The sequence below is a fragment of the Lathyrus oleraceus genome, chromosome 5 (assembly GCF_024323335.1).
Source record: "Lathyrus oleraceus cultivar Zhongwan6 chromosome 5, CAAS_Psat_ZW6_1.0, whole genome shotgun sequence".
Lineage (NCBI taxonomy): Eukaryota > Viridiplantae > Streptophyta > Magnoliopsida > Fabales > Fabaceae > Lathyrus > Lathyrus oleraceus.
This window is the reverse complement of record NC_066583.1, coordinates 134,344,076-134,356,173: the sequence shown is the minus strand read 5'-3', so window position 1 is coordinate 134,356,173 and position 12,098 is coordinate 134,344,076. Positions and strand designations below refer to the sequence as shown.

At 38.7% G+C, this 12,098-nt stretch overlaps 1 protein-coding gene and 1 non-coding gene across 2 annotated transcripts; one reads left to right on the top strand and one right to left on the bottom strand.

The window, feature by feature from the left end:
- Nucleotides 1-2,913: 2,913 nt before the first annotated feature.
- Nucleotides 2,914-3,021, bottom strand: LOC127089576 (small nucleolar RNA R71). The gene has a single exon (XR_007791154.1). It is a non-coding gene; the product is annotated as a small nucleolar RNA R71 (small nucleolar RNA).
- An 860-nt stretch (nt 3,022-3,881) lies between these two features.
- LOC127079243 (uncharacterized) lies at nt 3,882-4,607 on the top strand. The gene has a single exon (XM_051019651.1). It carries the CDS (start codon nt 3,882-3,884, stop codon nt 4,605-4,607), a length of 726 nt encoding a protein of 241 aa, XP_050875608.1.
- The last annotated feature ends 7,491 nt before the right edge of the window (nt 4,608-12,098 follow it).

The following is a 12,098-nucleotide window of genomic DNA, read 5'->3' as shown; positions in this document are numbered from 1 at the left end:
ACTCGACTTCGATTTAGCGAATGCAAACGGTTCATTTAAATTACGTTTCTTCCTATTAAAGAAAAATATTGTCCCGATTTAATTAATTAATCAAACTTAGCTGTGAATACTATTGCTCAATGCAAGCCATATTTCAGTCTCACTTTTATTATTTTAAAACCAACTTGCTTTATTTTCTATTTTAATTCTCATTCTTATCCAAAATCGTATTAGCCTTAAATTTACATAGCAACAATAGATATCAGTGAGATTGACTATAATTCATGTGAGTTCGACAATCTTTTATATTACTCTGATACATTGCGTATACTTACGGAAAGTATCAAATAGAAGGAAAACATCACATCAACTAACTTTTGAGGTGGCAGGCCTCACTGTATTATGGATGTGGCATGCCATAGTATGAGCCTTGGAGAGACTTGTTGCGTTTCGTAGTGATTTCCCCATATTCAACGAATCTTGAAACAACTTGCACCAAACTGACTGCCCTTTGGAAGGATTTCCTTGATGCTAAGTGCTGATTTGCAAATAAAATTGTTCCTTTAAAATAATAATTCTAATGCAGCACTCATGCAAATTTTGAAATCAATCATTATTAAAATGAAGGTGATTTACAGTGAACGGATCACTGGTTTATTCAAAGTGCGAAATACAATGGGATGTGATACCAATACAAATTATTAGCAAATATATAGGAGTCAGGTTAATGTAACCTTACCGAGTATGCTTTCAAAATAATCATTGCTTCAATTATGTCTTTTAAGGCTTGTAACATGGCTTGATTCTCGGTTTTCAAACAAAAGAATTTAGGCTCAAAGTTTTGATTTTAACTCACCCTAATCTCCTTGGTAATCTACAGTCCTACTTCCAGTTAACTTGACAAACACATTCAATTTCCCAGAGAAATTTGAAGGTTTAAAATGATGGCTTGAGAACCAATGACAATCATTCATTTGAGGTGGAAGTCACCTGTCTTTGTTTGGTAATCATAAAATTTGTTTCTTTCAGGAATTTTGATGACCCTTTGGTTCTTGATATGATGGTTACCTATTTTCCTTTCTTTTCTCTTTTTCTTCTTTTCCCTAACTTTTGCCTAGATTGTTTCTTTTGAACTCTCAGTCCATCGGGATGCCCTTATTTTTTTCTTAAGTCGCCTTCTTGGTATTCGACTTAGCGGACTTTTCCTTTTTCTTTTTCTATTTTTTTTTTTATATTTTCGGAACAATGTGTGTGACATGCGTTCTTTTTGGTTTGAATAGGATGGTGACTGTCATATCCTTAGTTATCGAGGAACAACCATTATACCTTTGGATTTATCTATGATTGCTTCGACACTTCTTGATGTGTTTGAAGAAAAACATATGGTTACACCTCTTAGGTGTTCGAAATGATTCTCTTGAGATTTGAATGCATGGCCAAATTAACTGAAAACTACCCAGCCCCTGGTTAAGATTAAAGGGTTTTTTCGTACATAAAGAAACACCAACTTTTAGGCTCAAAGGAGTTAACTAGGGATTATCTTCCTTATATCTCTGATGTTTGGGAGTTGAAATAATGCCTTAGATCATCAGCAAATTTTTATTCAAAAGCATACCGTCAGCAATTTTGGGTATTTCGTTTTCATCATTCACCATTCGATTTATGCTTAAACAAAAGTTTGATAAAGAAAAGGGAGTGGGATAAAAAATGCTATATGTTTTTTTTCTTTTTTTTTGAGATAAAATGGAAAAACAAGTAAATATGAAAGGATTGATTCAAAACATTGCATGCTCATTTCATTACTATTACCATTAAAATTAAAAACATTTAAAAGCAAATAAACACTAAGAAAACAAGAAAAAAAAACTACAAATGCAAATGATAAATTGGCCTAATGATCTACTCTGAGGACGAGCTATCATGTCTGATTCATTGGCTTTGAGGATATACTTTAACACGCTGAACCGCGACAACGGCAATATAGATTTTACAATAAAACTCGGTTCCAATTTAGCGAACGCAAACAATTCATTTAAATTAAGTTTCTTCCTATTAAAGAAAAATATTGTCCTGATTTAATTAATTAATCTGACTTAGAAGTGAGTATTATTGATCGACGCAAGCCATATTCCGGTCTCACTTTTATTATTGTAAGACCAACTTGCTTTATTTTCTATTTTAATTCCCCTTCTCATCCAAAATCCCATTAGCCTTAAATTTACATTACAACAGTAGATAACGATGAGATTGACTATAATTCCATGTGGGTTCAAAAACCTTTTATATTACTCTGATGCATTTTGTGCACTTGCGGAAAGCATCAAAGAGAAGGAAAACATCACATCAAGTTTTTGGCGCTGTTGCCGGGGAATTTTTAGTCAATATCGTAACTTCATTGTTGCGCCATATAGATTAAGGAATTTTATTTTATTTTATCGGTTGTATGCCCAACACTCGCTCAAACACAGAGGAGTTAGAACAACCGATCCCTGAAGTCGAACATTATATTCATATCAAACGCCGAATACGTGAACTTAGAGCCATATTTGAGCCTATGGCTGATGCTGATAACCGTTCACTCAAGGACTTTGCAGTTCTGTCTCAGGATGAACCGCACTCAAGCATTGTTCCACCTGCGATCCAGGTGAGCACTTTCGAATTGAAACCGTATCTGGTGCAAATCGTTTAACAGAACCAGTTCTCTGGAAATCCAACCGAGGACCCAAATCTTCATTTATCGGTGTTTGTACAATATGAATACACATTAAAGAGTAGTGGTGCAAACCCAGAAGCCATTCAATTACGATTATTTCCATTTTATCTAAGAGATAGAGCCAGAAAATGGCTACAATCTCTACCTGCGAACTCAATCACTACTTGGAATAAACTCAAAAGGGTATTCTTAGCCAGATATTTCCCACCAAGAAAAATGGCAGTACTGAGAAATCATATAACTACGTTTAAATAAACCGAAGGGGAATCACTTTTTGATGCATGAGAAAGATATAAAGATATGATAAGATTATATCCTCATCACATATTAGAACAATGGCTTATCATCCATACCTTCTAAAATGGTCTGCTATATAACACCAGAATGACCATAGACGCTGCTATTGGCGGAGTCCTAATGAACAAGATGAAGCCTACCGGCTTATCAAAAACATATCCCAAAATCATTACCATTGGGGAACTAAACGAGTTCAAGTCGAGAAAACCCAACAGAAAGGAGGAATGTTCAAAGTCAATGGAATTGATCATGTAAATGCTAAAGTCGAGGCACTTACCCAAAAGATCAACAACTTAACTATAACCACTCCAGCCATTGTGGCTATTGTAGCCCCAAACTATGAAATTTATGAGGTCCGAGGACATATATCGACTACTTTTCAAATATTTACTAGAACTGCACCTGACCATGTCAACTATGCGCAAGGAAATCCCTATTCCGACACCTATAATCCTGGATGGAGGAACCATCCCAACTTTTCCTACAAGAGCAATAACGCATTGTTTGTGCCAAACCCCCTACCTTCAAACCCTCAAGGTTTTTAAAAAGGAGCCCATGTCGCTCCTCTTACTCCTAGAAAGCCAAACTTAGAACTTATGATGGAAAACTTCATTGCATCTCAGACCCCACATAATAAAGAGTTAGTAAATCAAAACATTCATACTAATGAGCTGGTAAAATAATTGGAAAATAAGGTTGAAGCCATGTCTACACATATAGGCTTAAGACTCAAATCTCTCAAGTTTCCCAGCAACAAGCGGTTATTGTTGCTTTAGCTGGCACATTTCCAGTCCAACCTCAACCAAATCCTAAGGGACATGCAAATTCTATCACACTATGAAGTGGGACAGAGTTAGATGGACCAGTAGACCCAAGAGTTGAAAACCCTGCGATGTATAGAAGAGTAAAGGAGGAACTTGAGAAAGTTACTAATGAGAATCAAGTAGGAAAACCAATAGCAAGTAATGAAGAGACTATCATTAATAAAGATGATGTTGAGAAAGAGAAACCTTATGTACCTCCACCTCCGTATAAACCAAAGATACCATACCCTCAAAGACTAGTCAAATATATGAATGAGGGTCATTTTAAGAAATTCATTGAGCTCTTAAAACAACTTCATGTTACTATACCTTTCACTGAGGCCATTACTCAAATGCACTCATATGCTAAGTTCCTAAAAAAGATTCTGTCAAATAAGAAGAAACTTAAAGATGACGAGATGATGACACTCACTATAGAGTGTAACACCATTATCCAAAACAACATGCCACCCAAATTGAAAGACCCTGGTAGTTTTTCTATTCCTTGTATAATAGGCAGGTTTTTCATTGATAAGGAACTATGTGATCTTGGAGCTAGCATCAGTTTGATGCCTCTTTCTGTATGTAAAAAACTAAAGTTAGGAGACTTGAGACCCACCATGATATCCTTCCAATTGGTAGATCGTTTTGTTAAATACCCTGTGGGAATGCTGGAAAATATTCCAGTTCGCATTGGCCAATTCTATATACCTACAAGCTTCATAGTGATGGATATAAAGGAAGATTATAATATACCCATCATCTTAGGAAGACCTTTCTTGGCTACAACCAGTGCGATAATAGACGTGAAATGAGGGAAGTTAACATTTGAGGTAGGAGAAGAGAAAATCAAATTTATCCTTTCTCAGTTTCTAAACACCCCAACTATAGACGACACTTGTTGTTTTATATACATCATTGATGAATACATAAAATAGTTAGAATCTGCACCTCCCCAGCCAATTTCAGAATTAGTAAAACTTCTAGCCGAAGAAATGTTGGAAGAGGACGAGGATGAATACCATCACCAATATTCTGATGATGGCCTGAGAGAATGCTTACCACTTACACCTGATCATATGCCAAGATCTAAGCAACCATCAGTAGAACTTAAGGTATTACCCATAAATCTAAGATATGAGTTTCTTGACGAACGACTTGATCACCCGATTATAGTTAGTGTTGATCTTAATAAAGAATAAACCGAGAAACTCTTGGTGGTGTTAAAAAAAATTCTACAGCTTTAGGCTATAACATTTCCAATCTAAAAGGGATAAGCCCTTCAGTATGAAAGCACACAATTATGCTAGAAGAGGACTTTAAAGCCTCTAGAGAGCATTTGAGGAGAATCAATCCTATCATGAGCGATGTAGTCAGGAAGGAAGTACTAAAGTTACTAGAGGCTGGAATAATCTATCCAATCTCAGACAGTCAATGGGCTCGCCCGGTGCATGTCGTCCCTAAGAAAGGAGGTGTAACAATTGTTAAAAACGACAAGGGAGAACCTGTAGCCAAACATACAGAAATTGGATGGTGTATGTGTATAGATTATAGACAACTAAACAAAGCAACTTGGAAGGACCATTTTCCCCTTTCGCTTATTAATCAAATGCTCGAACGTTTAAATAGACACTCGTACTTTTTCTATTTAGACGGATACTCAAGATATTTACAAATTCCAAGTCATCCATATGACCAAGAGAAGACTACTTTTACATGTCCTTATGGAACTTTCTCCTACCGTTGAATGCCATTCGGACTATGCAATACACCAACCTTCCAGAGATGTATGATGGATAGATGATACCATGGAAGTTTTTATGGATGATTTTTTTCCGTATACGGATCTACTTTTCAATCGATGCCTCACTAACTTAGAAAAAGTCCTGGATAAGTGTGTGAAGGTTAACCTAGTACCATTGAATATAGAAGGTAACCCTTCCCCATGTCGGCCAGAGGCCTACCTAGAGCCTCAAATACAATAATCCTGGATGATTCCTCTCTAATAGAGTATGTAACAATATCTACTTCAACAGCAGCCTCATGCGCTTCATCAATCACGACAATGGAAACTTGGAAGGAAATTGGATCCTATACCAATGTCTCATGACTTATTCAAAAAGTGCCCTAGTGGAACTATAATCACATGATCCCCCTCCTCGTCTGTATCCTACAAGTCATAACGAGAATGCCCGATGTGAGCACAAATTACAAGACCTACAATTGACTTTTGAAGAAGGAGTCCTATTGGTTAATGAAATTCTAGTTAACAGACTTTCGATTTCACACAAGATGTTATGACATCCAATTCTGCGCAGACAAGTATTATGCAGAACTTTAAAAATTAAGTGCAGTAAATAACACAAGGAATTGTTTACCCAGTTCGGTGTCACACACACCTACGTCTGGGGGCTACCAAGCCATGGAGGAAATCCATTATTAGTAGTATTAATTCAGACCTTAAACCAACTGTTTAACCCTATCACTTAATACCTACCCAATGCAATTTCAATCTTACTCTAAGATCAGAGTTCCTGCTCACTCCCCCTCAATCACCTCAGTGATTACAACCTTTAATTATATTAAAGTTTATAGTGAAGTCACACTTCAAACAACTCTTGATTGTGCTTAACAACTTTAATCAAGATACACAACACTCACGCTTAAAAGCTTAGAGTGACACAACACTTACAACTCAATGAACACCCTAGTCCAATGCAATCATCTAGGTGATAATTACTTGGCTCACAAGATACACCTAATACAAGACACACACAAAAATACAACAGTGAAGTAAATGGAACAATAAAATCTTCACGCCTAAAATCCCCGAGTTCTGAATGAAGGATTGTCATCCTTTTATATTGTAGCACTTGGGCCTTACATCGTCATACAGGTCTTACTATTAATTTCAGGAAATACAAGTACAAGGCCCAAGTGCTGCAATATAAAAGGATGGCAATCCTTCATTCAGAACTCGGGGATTTTAGGCGTGAAGATTTTATTGTTCCATTTACTTCACTGTTGTATTTTTGTGTGTGTCTTGTATTAGGTGTATCTTGTGAGCCAAGTAATTATCACCTAGATGATTGCATTGGACTAGGGTGTTCATTGAGTTGTAAGTGTTGTGTCACTCTAAGCTTTTAAGCGTGAGTGTTGTGTATCTTGATTAAAGTTATTAAGCACAATCAAGAGTTGTTTGAAGTGTGACTTCACTATAGACTTTAATATAATTAAAGGTTGTAATCACTGAGGTGATTGGGGGGGAGTGAGTAGGAACTCTGATCTTAGAGTAAGATTGAAATTGCATTGGGTAGGTATTAAGTGATAGGGTTAAATAGTTGGTTTAAGGTCTGAATTAATACTACTAATAGTGGATTTCCTCCCTGGCTTGGTAGCCCCCAAACGTAGGTGTGTGTGACACCGAACTGGGTAAATAATTCTTTGTGTTATTTACTACACTTACTTTTTAAGGTTCTGCATAATACTTGTCTGCGCAGAATTGGATATCATAACATCCCGTGTGACATCGAAAGTCTGTGAACTAGAATTTCAATTGGCATCAGAGCAGGCACCCTGCCTGTTAATTTCTGGGTGAGATCTAGGGAAGTTACTTTCTAGTACCATGGACAAGGATGTAGGATACTCAAATAGACCACCCATGCTGGATGGTTCTAACTATGATGGCTGGAAGCCTCGTATTATAGCCTTCTTAAGGTCTCTAGATAGCAAAGTCTGGAGAGTTGTCAACAAAGGATGGGAACATCCAACGAAGACAGGTAAAGATGGAGTCAGTGTGCAAATTCCTGAAGAAGAGTGGGACAAGGAGCAAGAGACATTAGCCCTTGGAAATTCTAAGGCCTTGAGTGCATTGTTCAATGGAATAAGTAAGAACATCTTCAGACTGGTGCACTACTGTGAGCTGGCTAAGGAAGTTTGGGATACCCTCAAGATAACTCATGAAGGTACCTCCAAGGTGAGGATGTCTAAACTTCAGATGCTGACCACCAAGTTTGAAAATCTGAGGATGAAAGAGGATGAGACTATTCATGACTTCCACGTGAATATTCTTGAAATTGCCAACACTTCTGGTGGCTTAGGTTAGAAAATGGATGAAGAGAAACTTGTAAGAAAGATTCTCAGGTCATTACCTAAGAGATTTGCCATGAATGTCGTTGCTATAGAAGAGGCTCAGGAGATCTGCAATATGAAGGTGGATAAGCTCATTGGTTCTCTTCAAACCTTTGAAATGGGCTTGTGCGAGAATGTTGAAAAGAAGAACAAAAGCATAGCTTTTGTATCAAACACTGAAGAGGATTCAGAAGCAGGAAGTACTGGAGGTGATGAAAGCATATCAGAAGCCATAGCCATGCTTGGGAGACAGTTCAACAAGTTCGTAAAGAAGATTGATCAAAAAGGTAGACCAAATGTCAAGAACATCTCGTCTGACATCAGGAAACGATCAACTTCTGAAGAAAAGTTCAACCAAGGCAAGGGAATCCAGTGTCATGGATGTGAAGGTTTTGGACACGTTAGAGTTGAATGCCCTACTTACCTCAAGATGCAAAAGAAAGGGCTATCTGTCACATGGTCTGAAGGAGACTCTGAGAGTGAATCAGAAGGAGAATCTGCCAAACATGTCACTGCACTAACTAGTGTTTGTGCCACTGATGATGACTCAAGTGGAGATGAACTGACCTTTGATGAACTTGCTGCATCATATAAAGAGCTATGTGTCAAAAGTGCAGAAGTACGGGTACAAGGAGAAAGGCAGAAGAAACTCATCAAGAAGCTGGAGGATGAGAAACAGAAGCATCTGACAGTCATAGATGGTCTAAATGGTGAGATTGAAGGTGAGAAAAACAAGAAAGGGGGGTTTGAATTGTTTTGAAAAATAAGCGCTTTTTCAAAATAAAGACCACACAAGGAATTTATACTGGTTCGCTTATAACACAAAGCTACTCCAGTCCACCCGACCAAGGTGATTTCGCCTTCAACAAGGACTTAATCCACTAATCTTGAAAGATTGTTTACAACCAACGTCTAAGAGAAAGATCTCTTAGTCCTCTCAAGTATACAGACTGCGCAGAGTCACTTGAGGAAATAAAACACTAGATAAAAAGACTATGTAATCTAGAGTGCTTCTAAGATAAGCAAATATTACAACAGTAAGAACAAAAGAGTGTTTCACGTTCTAAGCAAAAGCTTTGTGAAAGATTGAGAGAGAGAGAGGATGTTTCAGTGTATGCTTGCGCGCCTCTCAATGTTGATTGCTGTCCTTTATATAGGAGTGAAAGGACCGTTGAAATTGATGGCAGATAATTTGTCTTGAATAGGAATTAATGCCATAACTTCTGTTGTTTCTTGCCAAAACAACTTTGTCTCCCCGAATAACTTCTTTCCAAATATAGTTCCTTTCCATTTGAATTTGAAGTTAACGTTACTCTTTCTGTATTAGGAAATCCATTATCAAGGTCTGCGTGACTCTGGGAATCGTGGAATCTTGCTGTGTTGATTCGGAGCTTCTGATGTTTATCTTAAGGAGTTCTGATGATGTCTTCAGATGACGCTGAGAGCTTCTGGAATGATATACCGTTGTTCAGAGTCAGAACTTCTAGAGTGCACTTCTTCTTCAGATGCTTCTGATATTCTGCTGTTTTGCTCAGAGTTAGAACTTCTTGAGCATGTTTCTACTTCAGATGCTTCTGATCTTCTGATAATTTGTATCTGATATGATTCTGTATCTGATGACGTCATCAGATCTCTTCCTTCTTTCTTTAGAACCCTACACACTTAGAAACTTTTCGTTAGGGTGCCATTTTTGGTTTCATCCTTTGTTATCATCAAAATCATGGAATCTGTTGTAGAACAATTTTTGTTCTTACAATCTCCCCCTTTTTGATGATGACAAAACAAACTTAAATAGCAGATGAAACAGGAAATATCAGATCAGAAGCTCCCCCTGAGATGAGCTAGGGAGTTCAGAAGTTCTTACCAGAGCTTCCAAGCAATGAAGTTTCGATACTATCTGCAATTTCTTAAGTCCAATGTTAGATGAATTTATTTTTAAGAAAAGCATGTTGTAGAGTGCTTAGGGTATTAGGCAATTTTCATCAGAGCTATATTGATTTCTCCCCCTTTTTGTCAGAATCAAAAAGACTTAAACAAAATAATCAAAAAGATATTATATTCAGATAATAGAGCAGCAGAGACAATGGCAAGAAAGCAAACAAGCAAACATCAGAACAAGGAAAACAAGGCAACAAACAAAAAATCCTAAGTGCCTAAGGGTTGGGAGGCGGAGGCATTCTCTGAAGCAGTTGAGCCAGCATGTTCTGAATGTTGTCGTTGACGGTGTCCTGTTTGTCCATTCTGGCTCTGAGTTCCTTCTGGTCTTTCTGAAGTTCTTCAAGTGTCTTGAGAACCATGGGAATGACAGAAGAGGACTCCCCCTGAGTCAGCGCACTATGTTCTTCAGCAGCTCTGGCTTCAGCTTCTGCAGCTGCCTTTGCTTCAGCTTCAGCAGCAGCATCAGCTAGAGCTTTAGCCTCAGCTTCCTTGGCCCTTTGGATTTCTGCTTGTCTAGCTCTTTCTTCTTCTTGCCTCCTGGCTTCTTCTTCAGCTTCTCTGACAAGTCTCTCCTGTAGTCTTGCCTCAGCATCTCTGATGAAGTCGTTTCTGACTTGCTCAGAGATGTGCTTCAGTTTGGAGGCCTCAGAGGTCATCCAGCCAATGACCCTGTTCCAGTGTGTCCTTACAGAGTCAGGATCATCACTGATGCCAGAGTTAATGGTCAGAGACTTGACCTTCTGTACTGAAGCCCCTGCGAACAACATTATGGCTTCCTCTAGGGTAGGCAGGGAATTATCAGGTTCAGAGGTTTGAGGTGGAGAGGTTGGAGGGCTTAGGTTTAATGTTACAGGTTCAGGTTCAGCGGAAGTGTTTTGGGGGGTGATGTCAGAGGGTTGAGCTTCAGAAGGGTTGTTGGTTGTTTGTTCTGGGGGTGGTGAAGTGACTTTAGGTTCAGGTGGAGGTTGTTGTGGTTGTTGTGAGTTTTGGTTTAGAGAATAAAGGTGGGCTAAAGTGGGAGAAGCGGGGTCAGAAGGTTCTGGGTCAGAGGAGAGGATAAGGTAAGGGGGTGATTCTAGGGCTGAAGAGGAGGAAGTGGTTTGATTCATTTCTTCAGCTTCAGATAAAGGTAGGGATGTATGGGCGAGATTAAATTTGGGTAGAGGTTGTGAGGTTCTGGTTGTAGAAGGTGGGGTTTCAGAGGTGGTGTAGATAGGTGCTGGGAGAGGATTAGAGGAAGACACAGGAGGTTCAGAGGGAATAGAGGGAGCAGACTTACCAGTAGTTACTTGCAGAGGCGTTGGAGATCTGGTTTCAGAAGTTTCTCCTAGCCTTGCTTTCTTTGCCTTTGAAGACTTCTTTTCAGAGGGACCTCTCTTGAACTTGACGAAGTCTGATTCTGAATCTAGCATATCGTCTAGTCTGAATTCAGAGATGTCTACTCCTTCATCCTTCAGACGCTGCATATAGTGGAGGATTGCTTCTCTGGGTTCATTCTTGTAAAACCTTGCAAGACCATGTGGTAGCTTCCTCTGATCTTTTAAAGTGTCCCAGGAGGTGTCCAACGTGGGTTTGAATTGAATCTTCTTCAGAATTCCCATACTCTTCAGATTTCCCATACTCTTTAGATTTCTGGCGTTCAGAGGCCTTCCAGTATCTATCGCCAGATCTTCCATAAGTTTGTTCTTCTCCAGATGATCTACAAGCCCATTTTCGATCAGAACATCAGACAGAAGTCTTCCCAGAAGGATGTAGGTTCTGGGTTTCATGTTGTTTCTGGTCTCCCGTACAGAGTCTCTGAGATACTTGAAGAGTAGTGCTGGGAGGCAGAGCTTCAAACCCTTGTGAATGCAATACAGAATGCACTTCTAATCTGTATTGATGTAGTCAGAGGAGTTTGATGCTGGGCGGTGATGAATGGTTCCCAGAATGATCTTGAGCCACACCTGAGGTTCTGATGAAGTTCTTTGTTCTTTGATGGATTGACTTCAGTGTTGAGTTTGAAGATGGTGGGATTGATTCCTTGAGCAATGTATTTTGCCCTAGGATTGATGTTGTAAATCCTTCTTCCTCCAGCTTTCTCCATGTTCAGCAGTGAGGCAATTGTCTTCTCAGTAATCACTATCTTGACTCCCAATACATAGGAGACTATGAAATGGTCATCAGCGTCAGCAAATCTCCAGAATTCTTTGATGAGGTTTGGGTAAACAGGGCCATAGAGCCGTTGAAAGTAGTTT

What these genes read in the sequence shown, in the direction of transcription:
- LOC127079243 (XM_051019651.1), top strand. Translation starts at nt 3,882, where the DNA reads ATGTATAGAAGAGTAAAGGAGGAACTTGAGAAAGTTACTAATGAGAAT.